At 50.0% G+C, this 18,962-nt stretch overlaps 3 protein-coding genes and 1 long non-coding RNA gene across 5 annotated transcripts in view; 3 read left to right on the top strand and 1 right to left on the bottom strand.

Moving 5' to 3' along the window:
- Positions 1–73: 73 nt before the first annotated feature.
- DHDDS (dehydrodolichyl diphosphate synthase subunit) lies at positions 74–9,653 on the top strand. Of its 2 annotated transcripts, none has more exons than XM_021534949.3 (9): positions 74–117; positions 946–1,029; positions 1,551–1,667; positions 2,202–2,344; positions 2,919–3,035; positions 3,210–3,311; positions 3,959–4,073; positions 5,184–5,291; positions 8,170–9,653. In XM_021534949.3, exons 2-9 carry the CDS (start codon positions 967–969, stop codon positions 8,404–8,406), a joined length of 1,002 nt encoding a protein of 333 aa, XP_021390624.3. In that variant the 5' UTR covers positions 74–117; positions 946–966; the 3' UTR covers positions 8,407–9,653. The 2 variants fall into 2 exon arrangements, with proteins under 2 accessions (XP_021390624.3, XP_085415665.1); XM_085559539.1 differs by having other exon boundaries at positions 74–521.
- LOC146765507 (uncharacterized) lies at positions 3,454–11,191 on the bottom strand. Its single transcript, XR_014949894.1, has 2 exons — positions 10,572–11,191; positions 3,454–10,438 (listed from the first exon to the last, which is right to left on the bottom strand). It is a non-coding gene; the product is annotated as an uncharacterized LOC146765507 (long non-coding RNA).
- A 124-nt stretch (positions 11,192–11,315) lies between these two features.
- On the top strand, positions 11,316–14,890 carry HMGN2 (high mobility group nucleosomal binding domain 2). Its single transcript, XM_021534983.4, has 6 exons — positions 11,316–11,551; positions 12,092–12,136; positions 12,570–12,599; positions 13,174–13,224; positions 13,548–13,643; positions 14,002–14,890. The coding sequence occupies exons 1-6, from the start codon at positions 11,537–11,539 to the stop codon at positions 14,035–14,037; spliced, it is 273 nt and encodes a 90-aa protein (XP_021390658.1). The 5' UTR covers positions 11,316–11,536; the 3' UTR covers positions 14,038–14,890.
- Positions 14,891–15,187: 297 nt separating this feature from the next.
- RPS6KA1 (ribosomal protein S6 kinase A1) overlaps positions 15,188–18,962 on the top strand; it is a 44,553-nt gene continuing 40,778 nt past the window's right edge. Inside the window, exon 1 of the mRNA XM_085559536.1 lies at positions 15,188–15,699. The gene's annotated coding sequence lies outside the window, so the exon portion shown is untranslated. The remainder of the gene's footprint in view (positions 15,700–18,962) is intronic.

Here is an 18,962-nt window from a genome sequence, read left to right as displayed (position 1 = left end):
CCTCCCCTCAGGGCGGCCCGCGCTCCCCCGCGCACGCGCGGCCCCGTCCCGCGTGACGTCAGCGGAAGGGCGCGTCACCGTCCGGCGGAGGCTGAGGCGGCGCCGGGACCGGGGCAGGTACCGGCACCGGGAGGGACCGGAGCCGGGTTTACCGGGGATTACCGGGGCTTACCGGGGCTTACCGGGGCCAGCCGGCACGGCGGGGGCCTTGCGGGCGGGCTGTGCCTCCTTCCGCCGCGTCTGTCTCCTCACGGAGCCGGCGGAGGCCTGAGGGACGCCCCGTCCCCACCGGGCGCGTCCCGCCGGGGAGGGCCCGGCGGCTGCCGGGAGCGGCGGCCCCCGCACGCTCCGGCTGTGCGGCCCGCTCTCGGCCCGCTCCGCTGGCTGCGTGGCAGCGCTGGTCTCACCGCGCCCGGAGGGCCGCTGGCCATTAGCTGGCCATGAGCAGCCGGCGGTGGCGCCGGGTGTGCGCAGCCCGAGCCGGGCGAGGCGGGCGGTGAGAGCTTCGGGAGCAGCCCGAGGTTCGGCAGGTCCTTGCTGTGATGTTTGTGGTGTGGGGAGGGATCCCTCCTCCTGAGGGAGGAGGCTGAGAAAGCCCACGCGGAGAATGAGCTCCTGAGGGTAACGCGATCTGGTGGTGCCTCTGGATGGTGGGATGGGGTCTGGGCTGTTAGTGCTGGGGTGGGTCTGTACGAACCAGTCCTGCAGCCTGCGGGACTCGGGGATGGTTTTCCTTGCACCAGCTGCTGCAGAATCCACTCTGATGACACAGCTGGAAAATTCCAGAGCCTGTTTCTGAGCCTGCTTAGCAAAGGATTTGCACAGACAATGCAAAGGGCTCCAGACCAGCAAGTCAGAGCTGATTTTTCCCAGGTGGTTTGTTTGTTTTGGGCTCAAACAACAATCACCTTTAACCCCTTCATTTTCATCTTCCCTTTGAAAAAGGAAAGGAGCTCTCAATAAAAAATGTCGTGGATCAGAGAGGGCGAGCTGACCATCATAGAGAGGTTTTGTGCCAACATCATTAAGGTAAGGGATGGATTTTGTGGTGAAGAGCTGGCAGGCTCTTCAGGGTGGAACTGTCTCTGTGGCTGCAGTGCTCTGGAAAGGGAGCGTTGCTGGCAAGGCTGCATTTAGTGCTGGCACTGGGTGTGCATCCCTAAACTCCATCCCAGGGTGGGAGATTACTTAGGCTTAGCCTTGCAAATGAGCAAGGCTGCAGGCAGTGCTTGCCAATGAGGATCTGTGCCCTTGCTGAGGGAGGCAGGGCATGGGAAGGAGGGAGCCAAGAGAGATCCTCGCACTGGGAGTTGAGGGAATGAAACTGAGTATTGGAACAAAAACTCAGTTCCTGGAAAATTCTCTCCTTGCTCAAGCTTGAGACTGATGGTGCTGCCCTTGTGAGGTCAGTGGAAAGGAACATTCCTCTTTGTGGGGGGAAGTGTTACAGCCTTTTCTTGTGTTCTCTGAAGGTAACTGTGTCTGTGAAAGGGCCCTTGGGCTCTGAAATAAAAAACCTGCTGCTCTCCTTGCTTCTCCCTGTTTTCCAGGCAGGTCCAATGCCCAAGCACGTTGCCTTCATCATGGATGGCAATCGCCGCTACGCCCAGAAGTGCCATGTGGAGAGGCAGCAGGGACATTCCCAAGGCTTTGATAAGCTGGCACAGGTGAGGAGGATGCTTTCTGCCTTTGTGTGGTGGAAGTTTGAGCTGGGTTTGCTGCAGGACTGGTGTCTTGTGTTCCTTCTCTTCACTCATCCTTGGAGTTGCTTCTCATCATCAGGATTCACAACGTCAGCTCCTCCCTCTCTGTGTTGTCTTGCAGTGTCATTCTATTCAGCTGTTTTTTTCTTCTGTTTTGCACTCAATTAAAATATCTGCCTTACAGATCTCAAGGCTTTTATTTCTGTGAAACAGGTTTACTTTCTTTGGAAAGGTTTTGAAAGGTACAGTATTATTGAATTTATAAACCAGTGGTGCTTTTCCTGGCTGGGTGAGGTCCCTGTGATGGATTCTCATCCTCAGATAGTGATATTTTCCTCCTGTTCTTTAAAATGAATCTGAAATTCACATTTAGGGGTTCCATACTTTTGATAGTCATTCCTTTTGTTGCAGTCCTGGCCTGGTGGGAAACCACAGGAAGGTTTTACAGGGAGCAGTTGTGTCTTGCTGGCCTGATAGTTGCATTTTGTCTTGGTGCAGACACTGCGGTGGTGCTTGAACCTGGGCATTCGGGAGGTGACAGTTTATGCCTTCAGCATCGAGAACTTCAAACGCTCCAAGGAGGAGGTGGATGGGCTCATGGACCTGGCCAGGCAGAAGTTCAGCCGCCTCCTGGAGGAGCAGTAAGAGTCCCCCACGTGTGTCCCACAGGGTGGAACTGGGGCAGGACACAAACTGCAGGGGTGTTACAAGTGTGAGAATGCATGAACGAGGAGAGCCTTCCCCACCTGCAGTGCCTGCCTGGGTGGGGTGTAGAGCTCTGTGCATGCAGGCTCCCCCTGCCCATCAGATTTGGGACAACTGTGCCAACCAAACCATGGGGACGAGGACAGCTTTCAGATAAAGACAGCACCATCAAAAACACAGCGTGCCAGGTGTTGTTTTCGTGAAATATTAAAGCTTTGTCCTAATTTTTGGTTAATTGGAGGTGCCCACATTTAGGGATGCCTAATCTGGGATCATGTCCTGGTCCTTTGGTTATGTCTGTACCTTAGGAATTGGTGTGGGGAATGATCACTGTGCCTTTTTGGAATGGTTTGGGATGATCAAATCTCAGCCAGTTTCGCTCACCTGAAAACCATTTGGTGGTTTTGCCTCTCTCCAGTTGCCAGTTTTGCTGAAGCTGTGGGTGGATGTTGGCACTTGTGCAGTAGAGACTGATGTGTGTTTTGTGGTCCCCACTGTGGTTGGGTGCAGGGAGAACCTGAAGAAGCACGGGGTGTGCATCCGTGTACTCGGGGATCTGCCCCTCCTGCCCGTGGATATCCAGGAGCTGATTGCCCAAGCTGTGCTGGCAACCAGGAACTACAACAAGTAAGTGACGCCCAGTTTAAAGAGCTGATACCTCACGTCTTCCTCCTCTTCCTGAGGACTGGGACTTGTCAGACATGCTACACCTCTTTTTTCTTCTTGGTGCTACAAGCACACATCACTGTCATCTGCTGGGCTTTCCCAGGAGGAGCCTTTCACATCTTTTCCTCTGTGCAGGTGCTTTTTGAACGTCTGCTTTGCTTACACATCGAGACATGAGATCAGCAATGCTGTCAGGGAGATGGCCTGGGGGGTGGAACAAGGACTGCTGGAACCCAGGTAACTCTTGGCTTTCTGTGTGAGGCTTTTGGGTGAATCCTGCCTGTCTCACCACTCACACTGCATGAGAAACCTCTCAGAAGCCAAGTGGCTTTTAAATAGATCTCATTAAACCAGTGTGACTGGAACAAATGACTTAAAGTTACTATGCAATGTTTGGCTTTTATTATTTCGGTTACCATGGTGATAGATACACAACCAAGACAGAAAAGAAATTAGGTCTGTGTCTTAAGTGAGTTTAAATGTGAAGGCAGATTTTATGCCACAACAATTGGCTGCTTGGCTGACAGTCTTAGCTATGAGGTCAAACAACAGATGAATTATGAATGCAGCACTGTTCCTCCACCCTGAAGGAGAAGGAATAGTTACACTCTGCTCCCTGCTCCAGATGGAAGCCCTCACAGTCTGCTTCCACCACTGTGTTATGTTTCAAAGAGCATGGAGTGGGATGCTCTGGGGGCTGAAATAGCATTTGGAATAGCCTGTGAGCAGGCAGCAGTGTCTAAAAGAAGCAAGTAGATGACTCTCTGTGGTTCAGCTCCACCACCCAGTTTTTACAGCCCTGAGTTGACATAAAACCCCCTAATTCTGGTTTGTGCCACATCCATCAGGTCAGGAAGGGTGTCTAATGAAGTGTGTCTCTTTAGTGACGTGTCCGAATCGCTGCTGGACAAGTGTCTGTACACCAACAACTCCCCCGACCCAGACCTGCTGATAAGAACCTCTGGGGAGGTTCGCCTCAGCGATTTCCTGCTCTGGCAGGTAAAGTCTCTGTTCTGTCCTTGGGGTATTCCATCTTTGCCTCAGAGGGTGCTGGTGTTCCACTGACTTCAGGTGCAAGCAGGTGTGAGGGCTCTGAAATCCTTCTGCTGGGGTCAGGTAACTTCCAGGATGGACTGAGTGCTGGGACACCTCTGAGCAATCTGTTTCTGGCAGATCTGTGTTTGCCTGAAATCATAAATTTTCATCCCTTTGCTCTGCTCCTCACCTTTAGATAATCACTTGTTTGTAGAGAACATCTGAGTGGAGTTACTTCAGCTGAAGCTCACGTGTTCTTTTAGATGTACAATTTGAAGCCAAAACCCTATTGCCTTTAGGCAACCACATCAAATTATTCCCATTCCAAATTATTTAATTGGCAAGTTCTCAGAAGTTGTCTGGCCTGAGCTGTGCTTACCTACCAAGGCATTCCCTCTCCTCCACCCTGGGTGGTGTTGATGCTATGAAATAACACTTTGCTTGCTCCTCTCAGTGGCAGAGGAGACCTGCTAAGTGTTGGACTGTTTTAGCAGTCATCATAGGAACATATTTACCTCAGACTGTGAGGAACTTGGTGGCAAAAATAGGTTTTGACTTGAAATCTTTCATCAACCATCTCAAGGATATCTTCAGTGCACCACAGCCCTGGGCTTCATTAAGCAGTTTGAATGCCATGAGTGGGCAGTAAGGAATATCATGAGATATCATTTGAAGAATGGCTTAAATGTCATGTCCTGATCCTCAGTTCAACTGTTATTCCCTTAGCCTTTGGTACTCCAGTGTTGCTGTTTTAGGTTTTTTAAAAGTCTGTGATGCTTAAGCTATTAAAAATACATCTCTGAAGTCCAACACAGCAGTAGAAAGAATTCTGGTGATGCCTTTGCAGGAGTGGATGACTGATGTCCCAGCACTGAAAATTAATTAGAAGGACTCTACATTGTGCAGTTTCAGACTCTTCTAGCTGGTTTTTACCTCACTTTAAGTAGAATCTGATAACACAGCCTAGGCAAAACCTTTGTGGAGAAAGTGGCATACTTTGCCCAACACAGTTGCATCTTAATGACTTTTTCTCTTGCTCAATGATTAAATTGTTGGTGATCTTCCTTTCTGCAGACATCCCATTCATGCCTGGTGTTTCAGTCAGTCTTGTGGCCAGAATATTCCTTTTGGAACTTGTGTGAAGCTATCCTTCAGTTCCAGATGAACTACAGTGCTTTACAGGTAAGGGAGCCTTGGGGAAGTGGAGAGCCCAACCCCACGTGTTACCTGCACAGCAGCTGGAGATCAGGTGAGAGGCTGCAAAGTGGGAGCAGTGGTTGTTAGTTAAGATCTTGTTTCAGTAGCAGCTCACGTGTGGCTTCTCCTGTATCCTTGTGGCTTGTTACAACACCTTTGTGTGTGGCCAGACTCCTCTACTTTCAGCAAGACCCAAAATATCCAAAGTCAGCACTGTCTCTGTTACACATTGCTCATTCCACCAGCTGGAGCATCTGTCCCAGACCTCACACACCCAGTGAACACTCCTGGTCTGCCACAGGGTGAAATTGTTCAACTCAGACACTTCATCAGTGCTGTAAGCATGTGCTCTGCTCACACTGGAACAAGGAGGGAGTACTCACATGCTCTTCCTAACTCCACTATTGTTTTTAGGGTTGTAACTAGTGGGTAGAGTTTCCTTTCTGGGAGCTGAAATGAGGCAGGCTGAGCTGTGAGTCTGTGGACAAGCGTCTTGTTTCTGGTGGGTCCAGATGTACCTGCTGAAGGGACTGTTCCTATTGCTCACTGACATTGTTCCTCTCCTTTAGATCTGTTGCTGTGAGCTCTCCCTGGCCTGGTTCTGATACAGCTGGCCAATTCAGTAGTGACATAGTAGTTGGGCTGTTTTTAAGCAAAACAAGTGTGGGAGCTGGAACTCCTGATGGAGAAATGTGGGGGGCAGCAGCTTGTGACACAGAGGCAGCAGTGACTGGCAGAAGGACCTCAGTGTGGCAGCTCTTCATCCCCACCATATCTCACTGCTGGATGTGTCTGTTCCTTAATTATTTGGGTCCTCTTTTTAAGAACAGCCATTACATTGCCCTTTTCTACCTTCAGGGACCTTGCTCACCCTGAGAGTTGTCAAAGAGATTATAGCCAGTTGTGGTTCTGGCTGAATTCAATCAAGTGCAGCCAGTCTGGCAGTATCCAAACTCTCCATGTCCTTAAACTCTTTTGTTCCTATTTCTGGCTCAAGTCTGCCCTTTTCTTACCAGCAATTCATTGTATTAGTACAACTAATGGCAGTTCACCTTCTGCACGAAGAGGGAAGCAAAAAAGGCAGTAGTGTTTGTCATTGCCATGAGCTTGGCCTCTGTCTGGAACAGTAAGGTCACTGTTCTGACTTTGCTCCTGGTGCTGGTTTCTGACAGGCAACAAATGCAGCTTCTGTTCCCAGCTATTCTCATCTTTTCTTAGTTCTGGTTGGTGGCTGGGTGTGTTCATGCCATGCTATTATCAAGGTTTCTCATTGTCCACATTTGTTCCCTGGTCAGTTTTCTCCCTGTAAGAGCCACTTTGCAGTGTCTGAGGCTGCCCTTTTTTTCCAGGGAACCCTCACAATTGTGCAAAGGGGAGGACTTCTCCCTCAGAGGAACTGAGATTTAGAAGCTGGGTCTTTTTAAATTTAAAATTGGTGATCTTGAAATCCAAAAGAGGTCATGAAGCAAATTCTCTTGGTGGAAGGGTTGCATCCACAGTGAGGATGGTGGGGCTGGGGGGACTTGCTGAGAAGCCAGGATGTTTTACAGCAGCTGTGTGTGTTTTGGGAATGTGCTGCTGCTTTTGGGATGTGGATGGGCAGCAGGATGGAAGGGGTAACAAGGTACAGAAACCCCCCACCTTGATTTGGAGGTACTGGACAAAAAACATCCTCCTTCCAGCAGCTCCAGCAGCATCACTTTTAATGACTGCCATTTTATTTCCCAGCTGCTGTTGCTCTCCATGGAGCCCCAGGATCAGCTGGACCCTGCTTTTGGTACCTGGTGGGAAGGAATGCAGGGCTTGGCTGGCCAGCCTGCCCCTGCAGTGGCAAGCTGAGTCTTTTCTGGGCAATAAACAGAATTGCACTTTGAGGGATTGAAGTCCTCTGCTCAGCAGGCTGATGATGATCCTTGCAGTTCAAGTCAGCTCTGGAGCGCATCCATTCAGTGAATTTGCTGGGGATATTTCTGCTCCCATTGCCAGCATAACAAAAGCTAATTTCCAGAGCTATAGCTGCCTTGGGCTCTGGAAAAGTGTGAGGATGAGTGAGTCAGGCTCTCATTAGAGTAATTATTCTTCTTGCTTGTTTGAAAGAACCAGCACTTCCCAAGTGTGTGTGTGTGTGTGTCAGTTTATGTCACAGTGACCAATTTTACAGTTTTTAAAAATAGAACCTCAATATTCCTGCCTGCTGATGTGTTTTTGTCGTTGGAAGCTGCAGGCTAGGATGTGTGCTACAAGAAGAAATCTAAAAGTGATGTTCTGCAACAAAATATTTCAAATACTTGAAGGGTAGACAGGGATGGCTCCTGCCTTTGCCTTTCTCCTGCTGTGTCTCAAGCCAGTACACTTTTAGATCACAGAAATTTGGGAATGCCAACCTTATTCCTGCTTTTGTTTTAAAGCTCAGTACTGGATCATCTCAAAGAATTACCCTGTAAGTCATGGTTTGGAATTCCCCAAAACCTTTTAGCATCCAGGGGAATAAGATCAAAAATGCTGTGATAACACTGGTGAGGATAGGAGTGTGCATGCCTGGGGTTCAAGAACTCTCCTGTAGCTATTCCTCTCTGATTCCAGTATCTGAGGGTATTCCCACAATCTGTCCTGACTTCTATCTGTTCCAGCTAGGAGTTAGTGCTCTGAGCAGAGCTGTGTCTTGGAGGCAAGGCCCAGAAGGATATCCCTGTATTTTTTGTATCCAGTCAAGCAGGCTGCCTCAAGGTGGAAGAGGCAGACTCAGAGCCAGCCTTGAGTGAGCCTGCAGATCCACGGCTAGGCGGAGGCCGCTTGTCCCCCCGTGCCACAGGTGAGCTCAGAGGCCTGCTGACGTGCTAACACTCGCTGCTTTTCACTCCAGAAGGCCAGAGACTCCTACCTGGAGGAGAGGAGGCGACAGCAGATGGAGAGGGACCAGGCTTACGTGACCAAGAAGCTGCAGCAGGAGGGGTGCGTGTCCCACGGAGACTCGCGGCGCCGGCGGACGCTGCTGCAGAAATGCACGGCCCTGCGGGAGGAGAGGATCCAGGGCTTCCTGCAGGCCCTGGAGCACAAGAGAGCAGACTTCTTGGAGAGACTGTGTCCGGTGTCTGCATGACACAGGTGCTGGGCTCTGGGGAACAGCGTTCGGAGCGAGCGGCTGCTGCCCGCAGGGACCCGTCCTGCCGTGGGCAGCCAGGGCTGCTCCGTCCCGCGGGCCCTGCCCGGAGCAGGGCTGGCTACTGTGAACTCTCCTGGTCTGTGATGCTGCTGAGGAAGGTGGGGCCGTCCTATGTCACCTCCCTGCCCTGGTGACAGATACCTGCACCCTGCTGGGTCTCTGCTGCTGGGTCCTTGACAGGCCAGGTGTTCCGGTGACAAGAAGTTAACTGCAATGAGCCTCCTCCAGTTCTCTGATTGCTCCTGGACTGGCCCAGCCAGACCAGTTCAGTCCTGTTAAATCAGTCTGGGCTCAGGTTCTTCCCGTGGCTTTGCAGTAGGGAATCTTCTGTTGAGGTGTGCTCTGCTGTCCCATCAAGAGAGCCCTGCTTTCTGCAGGGAGAGGATTATTCCTGGTGTCGGGGACATTCCCTGCTGCCTGCTCACTGAGAGCATCTTGTCTTTTCCCCACCTGATTGCTGGGTGGAATGTATCCACTCCTGGTTTCCAGAGAGATAAAGGAAGGGTTCCCAGCCTTGCTGTAAAGAAAAAAAGCTGCTCCAAAGCTTCAGCAGAGATCTCTCCTGAGCAGTGTGTGTGGGGAAAAGCCAGGTGCAGAAGGTGCTGGTGTTGGACCACGCTGACCTTGGGAAAGGCTCTGGGCAGGCAGGAAAGAAGGATTGGTTGGGAATGAACCTTCTCAGGAAGGAAAGGAAATTGGCTAAACACAGGTGATGGCTACCATATGCCAAACCCTCTGAGGGCGTTCCAGGGAATGAGGGTGGGCTTAATTCAGGAATTCAGTAGCCAAAGCCAACCTCTGACCCCCGCCAGAATGGTTCAGAAGGGCAGTTTGGCTGATACTGAAGGAGTGGCCAGAGCAGCTGTGGAGTATTACTTGTTCTCAGTTTCCACTGGCAGGGGGGTGGACAAGCTGATTCCCAAGGTTGTTTCCGTCTCTCATTCCTCCTGGTGTCCGTCCCCACGATCGAAATAACCGAAAATGTCTTGAATTTTGCTCCTGATGCACACACAGGTGTGGCATTACCAGCTGTTGCTGGGTTTGAAGTGTTTCTTCTTACCTCCAGGTGAAAACCACAAAAAATGCAGATTTAACAGCCTTGTAAGTGCTGCGCACTGAGCACTTGGCCTGTGATTGTGAAGAACTGTGTAGTCAAAGTGGGAATAAAGTATATTAATACCAAAGTTATTTAAAAAATAACCTGAATGTTTAAAAGTATGTAGAGCTGCTTATTTTAAGGTGTGATAAAGCTGGAACCCAGGTTGAATATAATATTTAATCTGTGACAGACTCCTCATGTGATTCCTGTTAGCCTGGGAATGATTTGAAGGCTATTTTTACAGTGTAAAGCAGTTTGCTGATTTACAAAGCCTGCCCAAATGAAGCTATGTGCAGGTACCACCTCTTGTGTAAGTAGCAAAGAGAATTTGGATAAAAATGGGTTGAGGTGACAAGAGCTGTTTTGATTTTAAACTTCTTTTGCTGTATTTTATTTTCTCCATGTTTCAGGAATCTGGAAACAGTGTACTCTCCATGAGATGGAAATTCTCCAGTCTGCTTTGCCAGGCTGATGGGGAAACTCTTCTACTCAAAGTATGTATTTTTGCCTTTAGGAAAAAAAAAAGTTTTCTATTGTGTTACGTCTCTACAGGTGACAAAGCCACAGTGGTGGCTTTCCACAAAGTACTGGTCCTGTTGCAGGTGAGGTAAGTGAAGGATCTGGTTTATAAAATACTTCTATGGAAAGTTTGAATCCATTTTATACAAGGCATCACTGGAATAGGGGAGGAGAAAGAGTCCTTCAAGCAGTGGCAAAAGGTTCCTGTTACCTGACCTTGTACATTCCACCTACAACAGATATTCCAGTAAATTCAATTGCAGTTCTTTCCCCTGTGAGCCTTCGTTAGAGGGTAGAGATTAATTGCCCAGGCAAACTCCAGAGTTCCAGGAGTGCATCTATCCAGTGAATCTGTGGGAATAGAGCCACAGGCTTCTGTCAGTGAGAACAGAACCTCCACCATTCATTTATATGGGTTGAAGTTGGGAAAAATCAGCATGGCTGAAGAAGTGTGCGGCTGAGGTTTGAAAAAGCCTGAATTTACCTGGGCAGGGAAGGGGGGAAAGGCTGTTCCTTGGGGAAACTTTTTCTGAATGAGGTTGAACTGAAAAGTGGAAAGTTTAGGGCACAGTGAAGTGGTGATGAAGATCTTTAGCTGGATTTGCAGCACACGGGCTGTGGCTGTGCAGGTGTGAGGAATGTCCTCTCCTGGAAGGAGCCCAACTTCCCGAGTCACTTGGCACCAGCAGCGGGCACCTGTGTGAATTGATTTAACGTCATTTTATTGCTTTTTAACATGTTTCTCTCTCCTTCCAGCACCGCCGGCGCCTCTTTCGGATCCAGCTCTCCGCACCTCCCGTGTTTTTACAGGAAAAAAGGGCTCGGGGCGGCTCCCGCGGGGGCCCCGCGGGGCCGGAGGTGCTGAACGAACAGCTCCGCTCACCTGCGCGCGGGATCGCGGCGGGCCGGGGGGGGTGTTCCCCTCCTTCTTCCCCTCCCCGAGCCGCTTTTCACATCCCGAATTTTCACCTTTTCCTCCCCATTTTTCCTTCCCCCCCCCTTCCCATCCCCATCCCCCCCGCGGGTTTCCCGCGCGCGCGCACGGAGTGGGGGGGGGGGGGGGGCGCGAATGGCGCGCGCGCCGCCCCCTCCGCGCCCCCCCCACGCTTGGCCCCACCCCACGTGACCCCCGCGGGCCAATGGGCGCGCGGGGCGGCGGGGATCCGGCTGGAACCGGTTGGGCCGCGTCCGGCTCTATATAAAACTTTATAAACACCCGATTCCAATTAGTGGGGTCGGCAGCAGCGCAGCCCGCCGGCTGCAGCCCCGCGCTCCGCTCCGCACCGCGCCCGCGGCTCCCCGCAGCTCCCCGCGGCTCCCCGCAGCCCAGCGCGCCCGGCTCCCCCGCCTCCCCGCGCCGCTCCCTCCGCCCCCTCACGCCGCGCAGCGCGCTCCGCTCTCCGCCGCACACACACGCACACTCACACACGCAGCCACACGCGCGGAGCCATGCCGAAGAGAAAGGTACGTGCGCTGCCGCCCCCGCTGTCCTCGGCCCCCTCACGGTGTCCTTTCCCCCCTCCCGGAGCCGCCTGTGGGAGGGGGGGCGGGACTACGCGTTCCCCCCCCGCCGCTCTCGGGTGGTAACGGAGCGGCGAGGCCTCACCGGGGGGGGCGGCGCGGGGCCCGGGGCCCCTCCCGCACCGCGGCCCCGCCGGTCCGAACCGGTTGGTTTTGGCGGGAGGTCGGTGCTGGGGGGAGGGGAGCGCCGGTGTGGGGCGGGAAAGGGCGGGAAGCGGCGGCGGAGCTTTGCCGCCAAAACGGCGGGGGCGGGGGGGGGGGGGCCGCACCGGCCCCGCACCGGCCCCGGGGGCGGCGGCGGCTCCCGCCCCGCCTGGGCCGCGGCGCTGCGCCGCTGTGCCCCGGCATCCCCGCCCGGGCCCGCGGGAAGGGCCGGGGCCCGCCGGGGGTGGGATGGGGATGTTCCCCTTGGGATAAAACAGCGGCTGGCGGCGGGGAATCCTGTCCATCACTGGTGCCTACAACGTGTGTCCGTGTCCCCAGGCTGAAGGAGAGACCAAGGGCGATAAGGCCAAAGTTAAGGATGAGGTAAGAAGTTCAGTGTTTTGAGAAAGTTGGATCATCAAGTGTTTCTGTTGGAAGATGAGGTTTAACGTCATCAGAATAACTGAGGAGTAGGGGGGGAGGGTTGGTCTCGATTCTGACTTTTCAAACTCTTAACTGTTTTTTAATCATGAGAAATCTCCTTTAACTATGAAGCATCTACTCAACTATCATTAGCTGTTGCTAATTTCAATGGCATAACCTCAAGTTTCTTGAGAGCACAGAAAAAGGGAAACGGGGGAACTGCCACCTTAATTTCTTAAAACTAAAGATCTATAATCATAATTTCTGGGGGTTTATATATAAATTATATATAGATTATGATTTAGAAACATAATTTTTGGGAAGAGAGCAAGTTTGTGAGACTTTGAGAGTTCATAATCCATGTTTCAATAGAACCGTTGTCCTTTTCCAACAGCCACAGCGGAGATCAGCGAGGTTATCTGCTGTGAGTATCCTCTTGCTGGGCAGAGCAGTCACAACACTTGCTGGTTTTACACATGACCACTGGGTGTGTAAATGTGTGTCAACGCTGGAGGTGAAAATTAGGTTCCTGCCTTAAGGACCTGCCCCATTGTGCTGCTGTGGGAGTGGTGAAATAATGGACAAACCAAACAGCTGCTGCAGTTTCAAATGTTTTTTTTTTTTAATTTGCTTTCTTAGTGCTAAGCTATTTGGCCTGAATGTAATTTAAAAAAATAGTTTGTTTCTCTGGAGCAGGACTTGAACAAGGGCTTGGAGTTCCAGGACAATGGAATGGTTTCCCACTGCCAGAGGACTGGGATATTGGGAATGAATTCCTGGCTGTGAGGGTGGGCAAGCCCTGGCACAGGTGCCCAGAGCAGCTGTGGCTGCCCCTGGATCTCTGTGAGTGTCCAAGGCCAGGTTGGATGGGGCTTGGAGCAGCCTGGGACAGTGGGAGGTGTCCCTGCCATGGCAGGGGTGGCACCAGAGGGGTTGTGAGGTCCTCCCAAGCCAATCCATTCCAGGAGTCTCTAACACAGATTTTCTCTCCCTTGCAGAAGCCGGCTCCTCCCAAGCCAGAGCCCAAACCTAAAAAAGCAGCTCCAAAGGTGAGTTGGGTCAGGGCTGTTTGGAAAGGTGGATAAATGGGTGATGAGTTTTGGCATTGCCTGGCAATAATAACAGCTAAAGAACCTTTGATTAACAGCTGTGCAGCGAGGAAATGGAGCTGCATAAAGCTGAACTAAAACTTGGAGATTTTACAGAATTTGCATAAAAAATAGCGAAGTGAAGGCTTCACACTTGGCTGTCAATCCCTTAACAAACAAACATGGGTGTCTGTGTTGTTTTGGGGCCAACACCCCTCGTCCAAGGGCTGTGGCTCAGATCTGGCTGCTGGGGGCTGACCGCAAACGTTGTCTTGCATTTCCAGAAGAGCGAGAAGGTGCCCAAGGGGAAGAAAGGAAAAGCTGATGCTGGCAAGGAGGGAAACAACCCTGCAGAAAATGGAGATGCCAAAACAGACCAGGTATTCCAGCAGCCTGCTGTGCACCAGCATTGATTCCTTTCCCTCTCAGACTGGGACAGGTCTTGGCTTGTGGCAAGGAGTGTTGCTTATGACACTTAGAACAGAGCGGGGTGTTGGTAAAGAGTTAAAGTTGTCTGTTTGCCAGGGGACGTTGCCACATGGAAGTTACTGTTCTTCTGTAAAGTTCAATTAGCAACTTCTAAGTTGTGCTTTACAGTGCAACAGATGTTAAATTTAATTTTATTAAAAATCAGAGCTGTGCAGCCCAGAGAGGATTTCTTCTGCTCAGGGTTTTGCTATGTAGAAAAACGAGTGTCCATTTTTTAATGTGTTGAGTTGTTCCCTTTTTCTCTTTCAGGCACAGAAAGCCGAAGGTGCTGGTGAAGCCAAGTAAAACGTGTGAATTTTTGATAACTGTGTACTTCTGGTGACTGTACAGTTTGAAATACTATTTTTTATCAAGTTTTATAACAATGCAGAATTTTGGTTTACTTTTTTTTAAGCTATGTTGTTAGCACACAGACCGCTTCATTGTTGTGTTCGGGGGGGGGGGGGGTGGGTGGTGGGGGGCAATGGGGACAAATACCATTTAGTCTATTTCTCAAAACCTAAATTTTAATAAGAAAAGCTTTTGCCAGTCCCCCAGTTTTTGGAAGAAGGGCCCTTCCTGCAGGGAGGAAGAAGGGATTCCCCCACGTTGCGTGTCAGTTACGTCCAAGTGACCATCAGAGCTCCCAAGGTGCTGTTGCCTACTCCAGATCCCAATGCCATCAGTTCTCCTGTGGTGTCCCCTGGTTACCCAGAGCCCCTCACCCCAAACCACAGCAGAACTGGCATTCTGGGGTGTTCTGCTGCCAGGTGGTCCAGATTTCTGGTGTCCAGTCGGGGATACACGGGCTCTAAAAGGAGCTGCACTTCCTCTTTCCTTGTTGTGGACCCTCAGATGCAGAAATCTGCCTCTCAAGTTTGTTTTCCTCTCCAAGTCAGGGTGGCTTTGTGCAGAGTTGTCAGACAACGCGCGGATGTGAACGTGTCCACCCTCACTCTAAACTTTGCCCTTTTACTAGTGCAAGCTGAAGATTTTACGGTTTTTAGCTGCTTCTCCATTGCAGTAGTCCACAAAGGGAGGGGAGTTTGACAGTTGTTGTAAAATGTTGCAGATTGTAGCCCATGTCCTGCCTAAATTACCATGATTGTTCATGAAAAGTACCTTTAATAAAGCTGGATACGGTTTGGCTTGGACTGTTCTTAATGCTCTCTAATTTCTCTTGCCTTTAGTTCACTTAATGTGGTTTAAGAACACTTGCTTTGTGCATGTCTGTGTTTGTGTTTGCATTCAAATTATTGTAATTCACACCTGAAAAGCAAGATTTCCTTACCTTAAAGCAAGGTTTCCTTGCCTAAAAGCTAGATCACTGCAGGATGTTTTTAGAGCCTTGGCTTACTTGGAGGCTGAAAATGGAAGATGTAAGCGAATCTGCTGAGATAATTTATTTTCTAAAATGTAGCACTGTACAGAACAGAGAGGAATACAGTGATCTTGTTGCAGAGAAAAGTAAAATTCTGGTGAGCTTTTCTTGGGAGTGAAACCAGAACTGGCTCCATAAAACTGATGATGTGTTACATTTCTGCACTTTAACTTGAATATTGTTGCTCCTGCTAATCGAATCCAGACCTGGCTGGGGTAGTGACTAAGCAGGAGACGAGATTTTTTGAGTAAAAATGCACCATTTTTATAATTGCTACTTGGACTCCAGAGCAGAGCCAAACCCAAACCCCCTGTGTAAATGTCTCCTTCAGTGACTGTCAGAAATATTTTTTCCATCTCTACTTGGCTTTCCCTGGGATTTCAGTGTCTGTTTGTGATTAAGTTCAGTGACCTGTTTCAACCTGTGCTGATTTCAGAGGGAATCCAGTGAAAACGAGCAGGGCAGAGTTTCACATCCAGAAATTTCCGATGCCGGGAGTGCTGGAAGTGTCCTGGAGCAGCTGCACGCACAAAAGGCAGTTTGGGATGTACCCCTAGGAACTGCTCCATCCTGTGTTCCCATAGCTGGTATGTCTGACAGAAAAGAAATAATGGTGAATAATCCTGTTAATAATCTTCATTAAACCCTACCCAGAAACAGCCACCAAACCTCCTGAGCAGTCGCTGGAGCGGCTGGGCAGCGGGATATCACTGCAGAAAGGAAAATAACAATTAAATCTTAAAATCAGAAAGTTGGAAATAGCCTACCTTGATTTTGTAGAGTCTTACCTTGCTGGGCATCTACAAATGAACAACTCCTTCCAAAGGAGCTGGGTTTGAGGGGGCTGCCAGTGGCCAAGTTGCCAGCTGGAATGTTCTGGTGTTCCCTGTGTCCATCACCAGCTGGGTGACCTCTTCAGCCCCGCTCATTAAACAAAGTGCTGCTAATGAAGGGGGATCTCAGGGCTGCTCTTTGTTGAAGGAGTTACTCCTTAACTTCTCCATCTTCCCAACCCCCAGCAGCCCGTGCTGACCTGGGTGGTTCCTTGCAGGATGTTTTCTCCAGCCAGGCACAAAAACTGATTTTAAGCTGTGTCTGCCACCTAAATTCCTTTGAAAGCAGTGGGTATTTCGGGTGCTGAGGTTCCAGGGCTTGCTCCATCTGAGGTGCTTCCCACTGGATGAGCCCTGCGCTGCTGGAGTTATTGGCCTGTTGGGCTTGACTCGACAGGCAGGGCTCATCTATTTCTCCTTAAGCAAATAAGAGACTGAGGGATGCTGAAGCCATTAAATCCAACTAATTAGCTGTGTAAATTAAGGCAAGGAAGCAGGCACTGAGCTACAGCCTGGTTCGTGGTTAGAGGCACCACAAATCTGCATCGCCGCCTGCCAGAACGCCTGAAGCTGAACAGGCATTTTTCTGCTAAATTGTAATCATTTTACACAGAAAATTGTCTCTTTTGTATCTGTTGGGAATGGGATTGGTGCTGCCAGGTGCAGTTAACGGGCTGGTCTGTCGGGTGGGCTCTGCAGCAGCGGGGATTTTGTCCTGCTGGAGCTTTGGGGACCATCACAGCCAGGGTCCAGAAAGTCACCACTGGCAACAGAAAGGCAAATGAGTTCTGTGCTCCATAGCAGGCCTTGAAGCTGGGCACCAGTATGGGTTAAATCCATGCAATATTAGGACTCTGCCACTAATCTGTTTCTCCATTTATTGATTTTGGCACAAACTACCTGAGAAATAGTGCCAAACTGCTGTTGTCATTTATTTCCCTCTTAACAGGTGAAGTTGCAAAGAATGGCCAAGTTCTGCACAGGGCTGAAGCCTTTGGGTTGCTGGAAGTGGATACTGGGGATGATCTTTGTTTTCCCAATACTTCAGGATTTTTCTGGGGTTTTAAGATCAGTGAAATTACTGATAAATTATAGAGCAGTCTCTGGATTCCCCCCAAAGCAGTGATAATTAAACTGAGAAGTTAATGTGAGCACGTTGCCAGCCTGTGCTCACTTCCCAATATCCTACAGAGCCACCTTTCCCCCAGCCATGGGTTTATGTTAAACTGAGAGTGGATTGGGCTAAAAACCATGAGAACAGGTGAACTGGACCATGCCAGAAGGACTCCCCAGGTCCCTGCTCCTCCCAGTACAGTGCCCTAGGATTAACAGTTTTGAATTTCCCCCTGCAGCAGTTTTCCTTTTGCCTTCACAGAGCTCAGTTCTGTGTGGAAGAAGTGACAGTATCCTCCTGCCATCCCCTGCCACGGGTGGGCTGAAAGGGAACAAGGAAGGAAAATGGACTGAATTCAGTGAGTGCACCCAGAGGAGATTGAGTTGCAGGATCATTTTTGTCAGAAGAATCATGCAGCTTGATGGTACAGGGATTTCATTGTCCCTAAATCATCCTGGATATGGTAACACCTTACCCAGGGACTAATATTGCTGACTATAATTCCTGAGAAATGGCAACTTCTCCTGCAGTTGGTGGAGACGAAATGGAGCTTGAGTTAAACTCACAATTTACAGAGGGAGCCCATCATTTGTAAGGGATGGGAAGGGGATGGCACGGGGGGAGCTGTGGAAAAGCTGATTGAGGCCAATAAAGATCTTTAATAAGTTGGCTTTAGAAGATTTCTGATGTGAGAGAATGGGCTTTTTAGAGACACTTTATTAAAAACTGCTTTGTAATTTTTGTTTTTAGCATTTTAACCGTCTCCTTAGGAAGGGAACCAGAAAATCTATGATGTGCAAAAGAAATGGGAGTAGAAAATTTCAGGGAAAACTTTGTAAAGCTGAGGCTTTTTAAAATGCATTAAAGCCTCCAAACAAAAACATTTCATTGGTACAGCAAACCAGCCTGGAGAAGGTACTTGGAGAACATAGAAGGAGCAGTCCAAGGGTGGCTGCAGCTGGCCCAGGTGTGGAATAGGTACCACAATTCTCTGCATTTTGCTGGACACTTAAACCCCAAATGAAATTTCTACTTTTCCCCTTCTAAAGAGATTTGATAGTAATTTATTTTTTTTCTCACTCAGTTATCCCACTGATGTTACTTTTGGATTTTGAACAAATTTCCCTGCAGGCAGCAGCTCTCCCCTGCTCTCGAGTTTGTTGGTTGCTGTGCAGAGGTGGGTGTATGTGGCAGTCTCCTCCTGGAGAGGAGTTACTATTAGATTACAATTAGTCTGGATTACTATTTTAGCATTGCCCAGACAGATTTTGTTTGCTTTTATTTCATTGAAGTGGTGTCTTGGTGCTTCCTGATGGAATTCAGTCTTGCCTCAGCACAAGAGCAGAACATTCCTGTATTAGGGGTTCTGAGTTTAACCCGAGGACTGATTGTAAACTTGGGCAATTAAATTAGCTTTTCTCATCATCTCCTTCTTACTGGAGAGGTTGTTCCTGTGCTGGGGCTGTTTGGTGGATGGGTTTTGTTGGCCTGCAGCCTGGCTGGAGGTGCCCAGGTTTCCCTGCCATACCATGATCCAATTAACTTCCATGCTGCCCAGCCCCACAGAGAAAAAATCCCTTGATACTGAATTAATTGCTCTTGCAAAAAATTTCCATGATTTCAGAGGCAAGCTGGATGTGAGGCACGTTGGCAGGGGAAGGTGGATTTGGCAACCTCCCGGTGCTCCTTCGGTGGACGCAGGGATCCGCGCGGGGCTGTTAGCTCATTAACACGCGGTGATTAGCAGCCTGTTCCTTCCCTTGGCCACACGGTGGTACCAGGAAACACGGAATGGGGCTGGCAGGCCAGCGAGTGGCAGGCAGCGTCCAAAAGCAGCTCAGCAGCCCGGGGTTCTCACAGTCTAATGGGAGTTATTGCTTCTAGAAAGCAGAAGCAGCGCTGC

The sequence above is a fragment of the Lonchura striata genome, chromosome 23 (assembly GCF_050655825.1).
Source record: "Lonchura striata isolate lonStrDom1 chromosome 23, ASM5065582v1, whole genome shotgun sequence".
Classification (NCBI taxonomy): domain Eukaryota; kingdom Metazoa; phylum Chordata; class Aves; order Passeriformes; family Estrildidae; genus Lonchura; species Lonchura striata.
The sequence above is the reverse complement of the archived record's forward strand: the minus strand, read 5'-3'. Positions and strand labels throughout refer to the sequence as shown.